Raw genomic sequence first — 17,273 nt, forward strand, 5'->3', positions numbered from 1 at the left:
ATTTCATCGGGTATGATTGCTTTAGTGTCATGTGAATACAATCTAAATTGGCACATTCAAGCAACACTACGGTGCTAACAAAAAAAAAGAACAAAATATAAAACATGATAAGATATTTCATTTTTTATCTTTGATACAAATTGAAACTGGATCATGCATAATTAAACCTTCTACTAAATCAATGGGTATTCTTACCTTCTTAAAATGCTTACAAGCTAAAGGTTGTAAGGCTCAAACAACTAAGATAGGGTTGCAAACACACGTTTAAACATAAGTAGATCGATGCAGAGAAAGAAAGAGAAAATAAAACACTCAAACAGAAAATACTTTTTTAAAGTGGTTGGACACTTAGCCTATGTCCACGAGTCCTCCTTCACTATCAAAAACTCTCAACAATAGTAGGAGGTTTCCTTATGGTTGATTTATAATTACAACATAATAATGATCCTTATTTTGGATCAGATCTACATGTTCTTGGCCACATTCTATGGAAACTAGCATCACACGTTGAACCTGCGTCTTTTAGCAGAGTTCTACTTGGTATAGCTTTCTTTACATAACAAACCTCATCAGCCTTATTTTGATAACTTCCAGAGTTATCAGTTTGATAGTCTCCAGACTATTGTTTTCTTGATGGTAGTTTCCAGCTTTATCATCTTGACTAGAGACCGATCCTTGCAAGAGTCTTGTGCTAACCAAACTCTGTTGTGGGACTGGGGCACACAGGAGGTCCTTCAACAAAAGCCTTTGACTTGCTTTTGTTCACGTGATATGGGTGTGGCCAGGTTCCAAGGAAAAGTACATAAGGGTGGCAAGGCAAGCACTACTTTTCAAGCATGGACACCATTATGTGATCATGAGCTCCACCACACTGGCCTCTCCTTGCCTCCACTCTGTATTTTCTAAGAAACATTCAAGCATTGTTAATTGTCTTCATCATGGACAAACTTTTAATTCAAGCTGTGTTGCTGCTCATGAGCTTCTATTGCAAGTTACACCAGGCCAACACCTCTCTTAGATTGCTGGTTGGGGAAACGTACACTCCCCTCTTAGGGCCCCTTCCTCACCTACCAATACATTAGTAGAGGTGGGAATGCCTTAGGGTGTGTCATGTGTGGGAATCACGTGGAAAGAAACTTTGCTGGAATAGAGTACCCCTCCCCCACACCACACGGGAAACGTTACCGCAGAAAATTGTGGGGACGCATTGATTTTGGTCCATGTTTGCATGCGCATGTCATCCCCGTGGAAAAAGGCTGAGGTTTTCGCACTGTTCCGCAGAAACCCAACCTTTTCCTTTCACAGCCAAACACGCCCTTCACGGGTACTCTCTTTTCTAGCTTTTAATGGGATGTGGAACCTCAGAATCTGGATTCTGATAAGAACATGAAACTTTATCGAGCTCTTAGTGGACTTGCCTAGTTTAGATCCTAACTCGAACCATGTTTTAGATGGTTCCAGCTAGTTCCTATTAGAAGATGTAAGAACCGAGCCACTTACAGCCCTATACATGAGGGTGGGGGCACAAGAATGGTAGGGATGATTAAAGCTTATTGTGAAATCAAGAATTCAACTATAAGTTAAATTGATTGCTGGTTTATTAGCAACAATCATAGCATATTACATCTTGCTTAACCTTGGGTCCTTGACCAAAGGCTCAAAAATTAGGTTTGAACAGCTCTCTCTCTCTCTCTCTCTCTCTCTCTCTCTCTATCTATCTATCTATATATATATATATATATATACCCCCATAGGTTTAAGTGTTTTATGATAGATCTGAACCGTTAGATGTATTTAGCATGCTAGATTTATTGATAATCGACTCTTGCATTATGTCTTTTTTTCAACGAAAAAAAACATGTTTTTCTGAACCGAGAAAAACTGGGTACCTTCATGGCCATTGATTTTGGATTACCAAAAAAACCTGTATACAGGTCAGATTCCGGCGATCCAAAAGCCGGTTCCCACTAAACAAAACCTATAGATGGCATCTACCGTGTTAGATGTGAGAAAAAATACTTAAAACTACAATTTTTTAAGAGGCCTAAAAATGAAGCCTAAGGAATGCATTATATATATATATATATATATATATATATATATATATATATATATATCATTGTTCTTTTAAAGACAACACCATCATGGCTTGCTCGAGCTTTTCTCACGTGGTAGGAGCCACAGCCTGCTTTTACTTTATCATAAAAAATAAATATCATTAAGAAAAATGTAAGGCAGAGATGGATCATTATCCTGCGTTCATCTGGAACGTTGAGGCTCTTGATGATCAGCAAGAGTTTGCCTATGTGCCCTCTTTCCATTAAACTTTAAAGAAAGCTGCATTGTGTTTTTTTTTTTTGGAAAGGCAAGCTGGGGTGGGGTTAGACTGACCCCCTACCAGTTATAAAACGATACAATTAGGATTTGAACTTGCAACGTCCTAATACAAGGTGACGTGCACTAGCTGCTCCTACCAGACAAAAGGAGCCCCGTTGGTAAAGCTGCATTGTGTTTCTTATAATGAATTTAACCAGCTTTTGAAACAGCGATTAAGCGTAGGGGAGTTTAAAATTTAAAGCTTAAAATTCAGTTTTTATGTTCATGAGTTTGAACAGGTTGATTAATAATGCAGAACACAAATTTGGGTCATATGACGGACCTGCGGCAACAAACAGGTCAGATCCATGTTTAGCCCGAACCCAAGATCTGGATTGAGCTTTAGGATTTAACCAGTTCAGACTTCAGGGTTAGATCTAGACTATGTCACAATGACACAGACATGGATGGAGACAGGACACTAGTTGAAGACATGAATACACAGTTTTTGAGAGTTAGGACACAAGGACATGTTTTCTTTTGTTTTTTTAGTTGATAAAACAATATTTATCTTTGATATTCTAATATGTGAAAGTCCATTTATTATTAACAATATTATTAAACACATTAAAAATTATTGGATGTTTCATAACACTTCACGTGGCATGTCGACGTGTCGTGTCACGCCTCCTAGACATGGGATCTGCTTACTGTGTCCTTGTGACATATATAGCTTCCAAGTTGGGATCCAGCACCACAGGGCCAGGTCCAACAAAAAATGGTGAAAATCTGTTGTTTCCTTCTCCTGATTGAATCAAGTAAATACATCATGCCTGAAATGGACAAAAGGACAGTAAATGAGTAATAATACCCTAACTTTCTGTCTTCTTGTTGTGTTAGAAGCTGACAAGATCTGGACTAAGACATTGGCTGAGACCCCTTGAACACCTGCTTGGCACCTCATTTGGATCCAATCAATTTTGGTTAAACAACCAGTGGAAACATTTATATGTCAAGATTATTCGGATTCCAGATCAATCAGTATTATGTCTGATATGCTTGAGCTATAGGGATGAAACTGATGGATATGGTTGGTCACGCTTGACCTCATCCAATATCCAACTTCTGAAAAATGGGTTTGGCTATAGATCCAGATTCAACTTGGATCCTACAGTATCGTCTCAGTTAATGTATGATCTGACTTTGTAAAACAAAAGCAAGCTGTGGATGGGCCAGATCTTAGTCAGGCCAGGCCCATTGACAGCTCTATAAACAAAAACATGAAAATAATAGCATGCTTAAGGCTAAGTTAATATTCCTTCGTTGTTTATTGAGCTAATAAAAAATTTAATTTTTATAATGCACACAAATAAGTGGGCCGTGCAATTTTTTTTTAATAAAATTGAGAAAACAAAGAGGGAATTGTTGTCCAATTTCGATTTTTGTTCATAGCTTTTTCTCTTACATATTAAAGTACTGCAAATATAAAATACTCAATCTTCTTTCTTTTCCTTCTTTTAGTTATTATTAGGGGTGTCAACGAGTCGGGTTTGGTTCGGACCCAGGTGAAACCAGATTTGGACCAGATTTTCAGGTGTGATTTTGGGTCCAAACACAAATCTAATCGGTTCCACTATAAGAAAAATCATACCCGAACCCGATAAAAACTACATGAACCAAACCCAGACCATACCCTGTAAAACCATATTTTTATCATTTTTACATTGAAAAATTATGGGTCTTAATCGAAACTTGGGTATGGTCCGGGTCTGGTATAAAATTTCATAAACTATACCTCTTTCCATATATTAATCGGACCTTCAGGTTCGGACCCGAGTCTTAATCAGATCTTCTTATTTATCACCATACCTGGACCCTATAAGGTTTGGTTCAGGTCAGGTCCGAGTAAACCAGGCTCATCCACACCCCTAGTTATTATTGTTGAGTTGATGTCTGATTCGTTAAAGCGGGTTTGAAAGGTAAAGTGGGGAAGCAAAAGCTGAATAAAAAAGCAAAAAGTGAATAAGAGGAGGAGGAAAAGGATTCCCACCCAGGGAAGAAAAGGGGCAGTTCTAAGACTTTATGCTTTTTCCAGCTTCTCTTTCCTATCCATCGGTCTCATCGCCTTCCATTTATACTTTTCTCTCTCTCTCATTTTTATTTTCCCATCTCCTAATCTAGATGTGAACCACAACCATTGCTTAATTAGTTGCGTGTGGTGCACCTAATGCACCACCAACAATTGGTAAACGAGCCAAATGAACCAATGTTTCAAAGGTGTAAGCAATAGGATTTGAACTCTAAACTTATTATTGCATGCAAACCAAACACTTTAATCAGCCATCCTCGTATAAAATATCTGTAAAATATATTTATCATCCTATCTAAACCCATCTGGGCCAAACACTCATTATTCATATTCGGCTCATTCATTGAATAATCAGTTGGGCATGCATTGAATAAATCTACCATACAGACATCTCAAAGAGTGAAAGAAAGAGATTGAGTGAATCGAGGAGATAAATTAACATGCTGGACTGCGACCAACCTGGTTCATTATTTTTTATGATTCCTTAGCAAGGGACAGTTGATTCGACCATTTTCTATTTTAATCGAACCGGATCATGGCTCCTTTGAGCTGTTTCATCATTCCTTAGCACGGGGCAGCTGATTCCACCATATTCTATTTTAATCGAACCGGCTCCTTTGAGTTGTTTCATCATTCTTCAGATCACTCTTGGCTGGTAGCCACCAAAGTCACCAACCAGGGGTGTCAGCAGGTCAGGTTTTGTTTGGTCCTAAGTGAAACCAAACCCAGACCTGATTTTAGATTATGGTACTGGGTTCAGACCCGGTTCTAATCGGACTCACCATAAGAGAAACCGTACATGAATCCTATAAGGACTCCGTGAATCAGATCCGGATGATACGTGGTAAAATAATATTTTGTATCTTTTTTTTACATTGAAAATTTATGGATCTTAGTCGAGGGTTGGGCTCGGGTCTAGTATGAAATTTCACAAGGACTCCAGCTTTATATATTAATAAAGGTCCAACCTAGATTCTAATCGGACCTTCTTATTTATCACCCAACCCTAACCCTATAGGATAAGGTGCAGTTGGGTCTGGGTCAAACCCCACACATCGACACCCTTTATCACCAAGGATTGGATAAAACGATACTGTACGGGACCATTATCCGAATCGTAGACTGAATAATCAAAAACATAGTTTTTAGTTTTTGAGATTAATCCTTGTGGTAAGCAGGGTCCTGTGCCAAGCTGAAGGACCAGGTTCGAATCCCTCTGCTACATGGGGGCTTAACCTCTTAAGAGGTATCTGGTAGGGGTCTGCTTAACTTCTGCTTGCCTTTAAAAAAAAAAGATTTGTAGAAATTCGGCTGTCTCATCTTTCTTTGGTCCTCGGCTGCCCCCGCTTTAATTCTTCTTCTTCACCGACACTCTCTCCCTAACCAACGAACTGCTCTCTCTCTGGTTTCTTGTTTGTTCTGTCAAAGATTGTACATATTCCGTTGTCTGATTCGTTCCATCTTTCTTTGGTCCCTGGCTGCCACTCTAATTACTCTCTCTCTCGTGTAAATAGTTACAGAACAATAATCAATGGCTGGCAACAAGTTTGCGACCATGTTACAGGGAAACACTTCAAGAATTGCAGTGATTCTGGTCTATACCATCCTCGAATGGGTTTTAATACTCCTCCTCCTCCTCAACTCTCTCTTCGCTTATCTCATCGGGAAGTTCGCTGCCTACTTTGGCCTCAAACCGCCGTGCCCGTTGTGCTCCAGAGTCGACCATGTGTTCGAGCCCGGTAAGGAGGGAGGCTCCTATGTCGACGCTCTCTGTGAGGCCCATGCCAAGGAGATCTCCAGGTTGGGGTACTGCCTGAATCACGCGAGGCTGGTGGAGGCTTGTCAGACGTGCGAGGATTGCTCCCTGGAGCGACGGTGCTCGCAGGGGAGCCTGATCGCTTGCGTCTCTCTGGTCACCCAGATCGATGTTGGTGATGACAGGGAATTAAAGTGTTCTTGTTGTGGTGTTGGCTTGAACGATGGGTTCTACTCGAAGTATTTATTGAAGAATGGGTTGTTTCAGCCATCGTGGGACGTTTTGGATTTCACCACCAAGGGGACTTTGGTTGGTGAAGAAGAAGAAGAAGAAGAAGAAGAAGAAGAAGAAGAAGAAGAAGAAGAAGAAGAATTTAAAGATGATGGTGGTGAAGAGGAGGAGAGGGAGGAAGTGGTGGTGGAGGTGGTGGTGAGGGAGGAGGAAGTGGAGGTGGTTGATGAGTCATTGGACAGAGCAACAAAAGGTAGCGTCGTGGTTTCTGCTATCGATGATTCTTCTTGTGATGTTATGGGTACGAGTTTGAAGGATTGTTGTGATGATTATAACCGTGTAATTCCTCTGGCATTGATGGATTCCATCACAGAACAGAACGTGTTGAAGGATAAGGGAAAGGGAATCAAGGAATCGGATGATGGTCATTTGCATCTGCTGGACGAACTTGATGTTAATTTCCAGAGCACACAGTTGGGGAATGAATCGACAGCGTATTCTCGTGACTATTTATTAGTTTTGGATTTAAAAATCCCTGTTGCCAAGAATTCTAGACCGTCTTGCTTGAGGAACAATGAGGATTCACAACCATTGCATCCACAGGCAGTTGGTACGAACGATGAATCGGGTGGTGTGGCTATTGCTGATCAAAATGACGGTGATCGTGAAGGGGAAGAATCGACTCGAGCGTCACCGGCCGATGATCAAATTACCGGTAAGCAAAAGAGACCATAAATTCTTGAGTACACAAGCCTAGTCTACTGTATTTTGCATTTCTGTAGGTTTGGTGTGATTAAAGTTGGCAATTTGTTGATTCAAACAGCACCAGAAACCAAAGAAGTTATTGATATCCAAGAAAAATCCGTGAGCTTTATTGATGAAGGGGTCATCCATGAGGAACCTGTGGATCGGTTCCGAGGATGTGAAGTGATTCCTTTATCTACATCCTTAGACGATGATGATAGTGGTGATGCACAAAAGGATATTGTTTGTAATGTTTTACAAGCTGAGGAAGATCAAGGTATATGGGGTTTCTCTTCTACCAATTTTTTTGTTTCTTTCTGAAAGATGAAAATCTGATCAAGTTTTCTGAATAAACAGGGCTAGAGCAAACAAAAGGTTCTAGCGTTGATGATGACAATGATGATGGGCAAAAGGATGTTGTTTGCAAAGCTGAGGAAGATCAAGGTATATGGGGTTTCTCTTCTACGAATTATTTTCTTTTTTTCCCCTTTCTGAAAGATGAAAATCTGATCCAGTTTTCTGAATAAACAGGGCTAGAGCAAACAAAAGGTTCAAGCATTGATGATGATAATGATGATGGGCAAAAGGATGTTGTTTGCAAAGCTGAGGAAGTTCAAGGTATATGGGGTTTCTCTTCGACGAATTATTTTCTTTTTTTCCCTTTCTGAAAGATGAAAATCTGATCCAATTTTCCAAATAAACAGGGCTAGAACAAACGAAAGAATCAATAGTCGATGATGACAACGGTGATGCACAGAAGGACGTTGCTTGTACTGTTTTGCTCGCTGAGGAAAATCGAGGTATATTGGCTTCTGCTCTACCAACTATTTTCTTCTTTCCCCTTCTAAAAGGTGAAAATCTCATCCAGTTTTCCAAATAAACAGGGCTAGAACAAAGAAAAGAATCAACCGTTGATGATAAGGATGATGCACAAAAGGATATTTGCAAAGTTTCACTCGCTCAGGAAGATCACGGTATATGGAGATTCTGCTCTACCAACTATTTTCTTTTTTCACTTTGTGTAAGATGAAAATTTGATCTTGTTTTCCAAATAACAGGGCTAGAACAAGCAAAAGAATCAAGCATGGATGAAGTAGATGGCTTCTCTGCATCTGAGACATTAGGTGTGATTGAGAAGATGGAGGAAAGAATGAAACACTTCTCTCTCAATGCTGAATTTAATGAGATTGAGGAAGAGAAAGCACCTGAGACGCCAACTTACATAGAAGGCATCCACACTCTGCAAAAAAGGTTGATTGAGAGGAAAGACTCAGGAACTGAGTCTTTCGATGGAAGTGTGATAAGCGAAATTGAAGGTGGTGAAGCTGTGGTGATTGAGCGATTAAAGGCAGTTCTCAAAGGGGAACGCATGGCTCTTGGTGCTCTATATGCAGAGCTAGAAGAAGAAAGGAGTGCTTCCGCTATTGCGGCTAACCAGACTATGGCTATGATTACGCGCTTGCAAGAGGAGAAGGCTGCAATGCAAATGGAAGCGCTTCAATACCAGAGGATGATGGAGGAGCAATCCGAGTATGACCAAGAAGCGTTGCAGCTTATGAACGAGATCATGGTTAAGAGGGAGAAAGAGAAGCAAGAGATTGAGAGGGAATTGGAGTTGTACCGGAAGAAGGTACTGCATTATGAAGCTAGAGAGAAGAGGATGAGGCAGATGAAGGCTAGTGAAAATGGTGCTGGGCAGGTCTTGGATCATCAAGTTGGGAGGAATTTGATGTCACCTGCATCTTCTACTGGAGCGGGTAGCGATGAACTCTCTATGGATTTTAATGATGGGGATGACAGCACGGATGGCATTCTGGAGAGCAACCAGAACACCCCTGCTGAAGCAGTTCTGGTTTCAAGCAATGGCAATGAAAACACCAAAGAGCTGACCACTCTGGATGAGTCTCTTGCTGATTTTGAGGAGGAAAGACTTTCGATTTTAGAGCAGCTGAAGTCATTAGAAGAGAAGCTTTTTACATTGTCTGATGAAGAAAGCACTGCACCAAAACACATTATTGATAATTTCGGAGTGGCAGTTCCCGAAGAATCCCTCCAGACTACTATTGGAAATGAAAATCTAGAAGAAGTGAATCACGCAGAGACTAATGACAAAGATGAATTGTGTGCTGAAGATGCAGATTTGGTTGTGAATGGCACCCCTGATCACCTAGACTGCAATGGGAAGCGTCCTACTGAAAGGAAACACAACGGTCCTAAACCAAAGAGACTACTTCCACTATTCGATGCCATAAGCGGTGAAAATAGAAACGAAGAACAAGAAGAAGCAGGTTTCTCTCACTCAGGGATGCAGCTTAGTAAACATGTAGCCATTGAAGAGGAGGTAGAACAAGTGTACGAGAGATTGCAAGCACTTGAAGCAGACCGGGAGTTTTTAAAGCACAGTATCAACTCTCTCAAGAAGGGAGACAAGGGTATGGGCCTGCTTCAAGAGATACTACAACATTTGCGTGATCTAAGAGAGGTTGAACTAAGAGCACGAAATCTCGGCCACCCTATGCCTTGAATCCAAGCAATGTCTCAAGTCTATATATTGGTATGACCCTCTTTCTTAGCTCTGACATTATATATATATATTGAAAGAAAGTTCTGACATATATTTAGAAAATTCATTTATATTATCATGGTATACAGTAGCATAGTTTTATTTTGCAACCATAATGGAAATGGCAGAACATGAATTCATGTATGTGTGAATCAAATTTTCTCATATTAAGATGGCTTCAGTTATTTGATAATTTTTGTTTGTGTTGATTGATGCAGGTTGGTGAGAAGTACAGAAGTATGAAGTAACTCCCAATGCCTGATTGGTTGGTAGAGTAGCAAGAAAGGGAAGGTGAGGTTTAGATTAAGGGACATCTCCCTGATGATGCCTCAAAGAGTTGATCTTTCCTCCCTCCTCTCAATGTCAGTTCTACCTGTTTGTTACCAGATATTTTCTTTTATTTCTTCTGGACCCGAGTTTTTGTTGGGTTTTCTAGTGGGGACCCACCCACCTTTCAAGGTGAAAGGTGAATTGAGGCATGGGGGGATTGGTTAGGCCATCCAATCTGTCTCTAACTTGGTGGAATCCTGGCTTCAAAACTGGAAGCACTACCAAAGATTTCCAGTGTCAGGTTATATAATCAAGACCAAATAGGTAGCCTTTAGATTTCTTTATTGTTCTTTCTAGTCCTAGAGTTTTTTGAGTGTAAAAAGAGGAGAGAGGGAATTTCCTCTTGATGTTGGTTTCGGTTCTTTTGTATAGTGTTGTTTTTTTCATAACCTGGCTCCTTGGATTGCTCTGCTGACAACTTTTCTCCTTGGGGGAAGCCTAAGCAGATTGATAGTTTGTATGTTTGGAAGCATCTGTGTGCGCCATCTACTGTAAAACAATTTCATTCATTTTGTTTAACAGTGTGGTGGTTGTCTGTATGGCTAAACCCTTCATTACTATTTTGTCTCAAAAGTGATTTATACCCATATATCCCTATCAACCAACAAAAAGTTTGGTTGTTGTGTAGTGGTGGGAGTGTCATGCATATGGTCCCTTCAGATCATAACTGGTTGGTCACTATTAAGACAACAAAACCAAAGTAAGCCTCATCATAGCATCAATACAATGGATTGGTGCTTTGTTGGATACAGTGTCATCTAGATGTTGCTGTAACACTGGTTTGATTCATTGGTCATAACAGAGGTATGAGCTGGGGGGTGGGGACGTATGCTTTTGGCCTGAACAATAATACATGGTCCAAAAATGGGTTTTGTGGGCGATCACCATCAATTTTAGCCTTATCCTCCATTGTCCACTCTCCATTGATTTTTTTTTTCTTCGAAGTGAAGTAAATACCAACTGAATGCTCGTTGAGAATTTTTTTTCAGAATTTTCTTTCACACGATTCACTTGGGTTGTGGGTATCAATGGTTGATGAAGTTGGACATAGGGAAGGAATAGGACTTTTGAAAGTGGAGAATGTCAAAGTCAGAAGTTGAATTGCTCATTGTCCTTTTGGCTAGCTAGCCTAACGGTTTCTTTCTATCAACGGTTTGTGGAAACATGGGGAGTCCTTCAGCACAAAACATAATATTTTAATCTCGTGTCATGAAAGCCAGTTTTCAAAAGGTCGTGCCTCCGAGGCTTCAGTTTGCGAGCTGTACAACTGACGAAGGGTAGGCTAAACAGGAAAAGCCTCGTTATTGACCTTTGGTTTATCGGAAAATAACCTTACTGTCTTTGTAAAATGTAAAATAGCGTGTATTCGGAAACGCCTCACACAAACATACGAGAAGTAGAAATATGATTATTTTCAACACTTTTTTTGCAAGTCCAACCTTGTGGATGTGATTGGGATTGTGAATTTGCTAGGAGAATCAACCATTGGATCATGTATTTTCTATGAAAAAATGTGATTTTTGAATGCTTGAATATTTATGAAGATTATGAGCCGTTGATTTTAAAGCCTTAAAAAAAATCTCGTTTGTATTTCAAAATTGGATGATTCAATAGTGGGTTCTTATGGAGATCACATCCTTATGTTTAGATTCTAGAGAAAATAACAAAAAATCTCTGGTTCACACATTGGTTTTCATATTTCAACTCCCATATTCTAATTATATATATATAGTGAATAGGTGCTTGATCCATTCGTATTTGATAACAAACTTGATATGCGTGGTGGTTTTTGTGCAGAAACACTAAAAAATGCACAAAAACAAAAAAAAAATACCAGGCGCATCCCCATGACCTTTAGCAGTGGTTTTGAGTGCTACTAAAAGTTTGAGCAAAAATGGGACCTTTAGCGGCACTTCAAAACCGCTTAAGGTCTTTTTTTGTACATTTTGCAATTTTTTTACTGTTTTTTTTTCATGCTGATTGTCCATCCGTGCATGATGGATGGTCAGCACGATCAAGTTTCATCAAGGACATAATAAGTCAAGCAGCTCTCTCTCTCTCTCTCTCTCTCTCTCTATATATATATATATATATATATATATATATATATATATATATATATATATATATATATATATATATATATATATATATATATATATATATATATATATATATATATATGCAAATGTAAGAGATTCACATGCAACGCGAAGAGTAAAAATAATCTAAAAAAGTCAAGAATCAAAATTTTGGACATGGAGAGGATTTTGGCAAATTGTGAGTTATTTTAAAAAAATGTGCTATTTTTATAAAGACAATATGATCATTTTCTGTTGGTTTATTCTTTCCTCTGTTTTGTCTAGTCCAGGGCATTGATTCCGCTTAATGCCAGCCTAACCAGAACAAAGAACATCTCTCTGTCAATTAAGATCACTGCTGCTCCCAAGCTTCTATCTCGAGCGGGTTGCTTCACTTCTATCTCGAAAGTTTGGACCTAAACATAAAATATTTTTTAGCATGGCCAAGGGAAAAATCCATCATCGACTGCACATTGCTAGGCCTTCAGCTGGTAAGAACCCCCCTGCCCACTGGTGATTACATCACTGTATGCCGAAAGACACCTTCCGTGGGTTTCGAACTGATGTTCAGTCAACTTTGGTGACATTTCACAACTCGCTCATACTAGATGAGTGAACAATTAGCTTATATTGGTTGATGCACACACTTAAATACAAGAAAACGTGAGTCAATTTCTCTCTCTGTCATAGAAAAACGTTTTGTCAATAAAACTCGCTCGGGCTTCTTGGATGTTTAATTGTGATGAGCTACTTAGGCTCTGGCTTAAGCTGATAGTTTGCAGAAATAATGCAGCTTTTGTTTTGATATCTAGTGATGAGAAAACTAGTTCAGGTGGTGGAGCTAGAAGAAAATGGCACCGTGCTGTATCAGTATCGATATCGATGCTTAACGGCCCATACTTATGGTATCGGCAGAAAATCCATATGTTTCACTCCTGAGTCGGCTTTTTTAATAAATGTAAAAAAATACTTAAAATTATTTTAATAGCTTTAGCCTGTGTCGCATTCTGATTTATACATATAATATTTTTAATTATTTTTTTAGCTGATTCAGAATGATTCACTTGAGTATTGATATGGGCCGATTCACCTGCATCGTTCCCCAAACCATACAGGGCCGATACGTACCGATATTGACAGCATTGGTTAAAACCCCTAGGCCTTATATATGACAAGTGATGCGCACCCCTGTACCAAATCGTTGATGTCTTTCAGCTTAAACACCGTAAGCTGACCCACCTAGCCAGGGGTACAGAACCCTTCTGAGCTAAAATAAGCCAACTTGAACAAGCCAAACTTAGGTGTAAGCGATTAGGAAAACACCAAATGTTTGATGGCAAAATAACAAACCCCTTATAAGTTGGCTGCTAATTGTGATTTTAGCAAGATGGGAAATCTTGTACAGCAAAAAAGGGCAACAATATTTTTTATTTGCTTTTTTACCTTAAATTTTGTATAATGTTTGATGTGATGGAAAATTCAAACTATTTCACGATAAATGTGGTCATTTTCTCTAAGAAATTGCCAAGTTGTGTTTCAAAGGGCATGCCTTCATCCCTCAGCTTTTAAGTGTGGAGTTACATCTGCGTTTGAATGATATGCCCAAATAACAAATAACAATGCCCTTCGTTCCATGAGAAATTGAAAGGAATATCAAAATTTTCAGAGGCCGAATCTGTACTATGATATTGAGCCAAGTGGAGCCGAGCATGCCTTGTTCGATCTAGTATAGTAAACTCATATCCAACTATATGAGCTTATTTTACAAGCATGAACCGGCTCATAACCAAACCAATTTACCAATGCTTGGTCATTTACCAGTGGTATCAAGAGGTACCTCATCAAATTTATTTCAAGATTAAGAGTACAGGCAAGCTGGGTTAGGCAGACCCCCCACCAGTTATACAACCATACCATTGGGATTTGAACTTGCAACGTCCCAACACAAGGTAACGTCCACTCGCTGCTCCTACCAGACAACGGGACACCGTTGGTAAGATGCAGGATTTGCTGTTCCATGGATGCACAAGCTTGGAAGTTGGTGAAAGGGTGTTGGAGGGGGTGGGAAATGGTGTCTGCATTGCGGGATAGTCTTAGCACATTCTGCTGATTGCAAATGTGAGTTGCCTTGTAGTGCTACAAGCGGATTGAATATGACCCAGATTCTGCCTCATCCAAATCCGAATTCAAATTTTGTGCAATTGGTCCAAATCCAAGTATGCATCCAATAAAATCAGGAGATGTAAGAAATCTGAGTCTGAAATATATATGGTGATTTTGATTCTCGTAAAAGAAGACTTTGTTGAACATAAAATGTTACATCTAGCTACTTCTATATATAGTTTGACATTTTAGAATATATAAAGTCATTAGAGAACAAGATCTCATAACACATTTTCAATAGGAATCCAAGTACATGCTTCAACTACTGCAAACAGATCACTTAACCCTCTCCAAATCTTTTGTAAGCTTCTATAAATGGAAATATTATGATCAGTAAAGGAAGATGGTCTTTTCTCTTGCATAGAGTGCAACATAAAAAAGTCATGCACATGAAAAGAGAACAGGACTGCAAACCTATTTGATATTCTATTCGAGTCTGGTTTTTTTTTTATCAGAATATGGATCCTTTAAGACCTGAATATACATTTTGGAGCGGATTTGGACTTGTTCAATCAGATTACTTTCGGATTAGGGTCAGATTCGGATCAACACTAGATTGAAAGATCAAGTATTTTTGCATACTTTTATTAACCCCTAACCTCCCAAGAGCCTTCTTACACCCCCTGCCTGCCTCTCTGCAATGACATCATCACCGAGTACCGCATACAACATAAAGTATACACCTGGGCACACACACCACGCTAATAAATGATGTGATAGGCCAAATAGAGGCAATAAGTAGGGATGGCAGTGGGGCGGGGCGGGGCGGGGCGGGGCGGGGCGGGGCGGGGGACAAGGTCTCCACCACTACAACAGAGCAGTAGATTAGCGACGACCACCTTTCGTCGCTAATCCGTCGCTAACCATGTTAGCGACGGATTAGCGACAACGCGGCGACAGTATGCTTACGTCGCGAATATTTCGACGCTAACTGGCGACGGAATTATTCCGTCGCCAAGTCCGTCGCTAATTGCGACGGAATAACGAGCGCTATATTCCGTCGCCAATCCGCCGGTACTAAACGGCGACCACGGCGTGGCGACGGATTTAATTCCGTCGCTAAGCCGTCGCTAGATTAATATGAATAGCGACGGAATCATCCGTCGCTAATCCGTCGCAAAAACGAAAAAAAATCAAAAAAAATTTATTTAAAAATTAATTACGGAGAACTGTACAATTTATATTTCCTGTACAATTTATATTTCCTGTAAATAAAAAACAAACCACAAAAAAAAATTCATATAACAAGTATCTATAATAATTAATCGTTCCACCTTAAAACTAAAAAGTTTAATTATTTACAATTCAACAATTACAATTAGGAAAAATAAAAAAAATAGAACTTCTTCAACACAGTCCTCTAATCATCGCCAAGATTTTGTGCGTCTTCTTGTTCATTGTCTTTATCTGTCCCTTCAGCTCCACTACCCTGATTATCGCTAGCAGCCTACACAAGAAAAGAACAGTCAGTATTGATAAACAAAATATAATGAAATAAATTACACACTATATGTGATTCTATCATGTGCTCATGTGTGATCTAAGGCAATAAAAAAACTCTATATGTGATTCTATCATGCTCATATGTGTGCTAAGGCAGTCAAAAAATTGAATATGTGATTATAGCATGTTCATATGTGTTCTAAGGCATATAAAAAAACTCTATATGTGATTCTACCATGCTCAGATGTGCTTTAAGGCAAGCAAAAAACTATATATGTGATTCGATCATGCTCGTATGTGTGCTAAGGCAGTAAAAAAATTGAATATGTGAATATAGCATGCTCATATGTGCTCTAAGGCAGGCAAAGCCAAAAATTTTATATGTGATTCTATCATAAATGATATATAACATGTTCATATGTGTTCTAAGGCAGTTAAAAAACTCTATATGTTATTATAGCATGTTCATATGTGTGCTAAGGCAGTCAAAAAACAGAATATGTGATTATAATATGCTCATATGTGTTCTTAGGCAGTAAAAAAACTGAATATGTGATTATAGCATGCTTATGTGTTCTAATGCAATCAAAAAAACTTTATATGTGATTCTATCATGCTCATATGTGCTCTAAGACAGACAAAAAGTTAAATATATATATATGTGATTCTATCATGCTCATATGTGTGCTAAGGCAGTAAAAAAATTGAATATGTGATTATAGCATGTTCATATGTGTTCTAAGGCATCTAGAAAAACTCTATATGTGATTCTACCATGCTCAGATGTGCTTTAAGATAGTCAAAAAAACTATATATGTGATTATACCTGAGAGGGACCTGGAATCGAAGATCCCCTATCCTGAACAGCGGCCTTGATCTCATTTCGGAGAAAGGGGGCGACGGTGTATTGGAAGTAGTTATTCAGTGATTCATTAATGATCTCGCGTACATCATCACCGGAAAGAATAGTCGGCTGCTTGGAGCTTATGTCGGCGCAAGAAGTTGGTGAGCCGTAACTGGAAGAACCAATAACTGGTGAAGTGTTCATATTACTCCCAAACCCGAACACGCGACCTTTTTTGGGTTCACCTGCTGCAGTCACCCATGCTGTAGGATCAAATGATGGATGCTGAGTAGCGTCTTCACCATATCGCTCTACCATTTGTTGCTCATATGCCTCCTACAAAATAATGTTTAAAGTATTCATTAATAATTAATGATAACATTATGATGACTTGCATATATATTGCAATGATTATTAATAGAATTAATACATACCGTTGTCGTTCTCGCCTTCTCTGATACGAAGACTCCCGTGGTCTTCCGTTTATGTGTTTCTACAAACACATCCTTATATGGTACACTGCCTCCTTTTTCTGCTTCCTGCGAAGTTAAATGACAAAAGATTTAGTACACAAATTTGCAACTATACTTATAAAATTAATATTATATATTGATGAGTTACCATTTTCTTTAGGTGGCTCCCAAATGTCTTAGATCCACCTGTGTGTAGATGGGCTTCGGGCATCTTCGATCGATTTTGTGAAGCCTTCGCAG

General features: G+C 39.2%; 2 protein-coding genes across 2 annotated transcripts; one reads left to right on the top strand and one right to left on the bottom strand.

Moving 5' to 3' along the window:
- The first annotated feature begins 5,799 nt into the window (after positions 1 to 5,799).
- On the top strand, positions 5,800 to 10,550 carry LOC149816076 (uncharacterized). The gene is made up of 8 exons (XM_089987268.1): positions 5,800 to 7,107; positions 7,216 to 7,413; positions 7,494 to 7,580; positions 7,668 to 7,754; positions 7,841 to 7,936; positions 8,021 to 8,110; positions 8,195 to 9,690; positions 9,918 to 10,550. The coding sequence occupies exons 1-7, from the start codon at positions 5,937 to 5,939 to the stop codon at positions 9,658 to 9,660; spliced, it is 3,195 nt and encodes a 1,064-aa protein (XP_089843394.1). The 5' UTR covers positions 5,800 to 5,936; the 3' UTR covers positions 9,661 to 9,690; positions 9,918 to 10,550.
- Positions 10,551 to 15,449: 4,899 nt separating this feature from the next.
- LOC149816077 (uncharacterized) lies at positions 15,450 to 16,769 on the bottom strand. Its single transcript, XM_089988178.1, has 2 exons — positions 16,543 to 16,769; positions 15,450 to 15,720 (listed from the first exon to the last, which is right to left on the bottom strand). Exons 1-2 carry the CDS (start codon positions 16,762 to 16,764, stop codon positions 15,634 to 15,636), a joined length of 309 nt encoding a protein of 102 aa, XP_089844304.1. The 5' UTR covers positions 16,765 to 16,769; the 3' UTR covers positions 15,450 to 15,633.
- Between the last annotated feature and the right edge of the window lie 504 nt (positions 16,770 to 17,273).

This window comes from Nuphar pumila, chromosome 14 (assembly GCF_984573655.1).
Source record: "Nuphar pumila chromosome 14, dmNupPumi1.hap1.1, whole genome shotgun sequence".
Classification (NCBI taxonomy): Eukaryota; Viridiplantae; Streptophyta; class Magnoliopsida; order Nymphaeales; family Nymphaeaceae; genus Nuphar; species Nuphar pumila.

Coding starts and splice junctions, on each gene's coding strand:
- LOC149816076 (XM_089987268.1), top strand. CDS start 5,937: ATGGCTGGCAACAAGTTTGCGACCATGTTACAGGGAAACACTTCAAGA. Junction 7,414..7,493: donor ACAAGCTGAGGAAGATCAAG/GTATATGGGGTT, acceptor CTGAATAAACAG/GGCTAGAGCAAACAAAAGGT. Junction 7,937..8,020: donor GCTCGCTGAGGAAAATCGAG/GTATATTGGCTT, acceptor CCAAATAAACAG/GGCTAGAACAAAGAAAAGAA.
- LOC149816077 (XM_089988178.1), bottom strand. CDS start 16,764: ATGAACACTTCACCAGTTATTGGTTCTTCCAGTTACGGCTCACCAACT. Junction 15,721..16,542: donor CGATTCCAGGTCCCTCTCAG/GTATAATCACAT, acceptor TTTCTTGTGTAG/GCTGCTAGCGATAATCAGGG.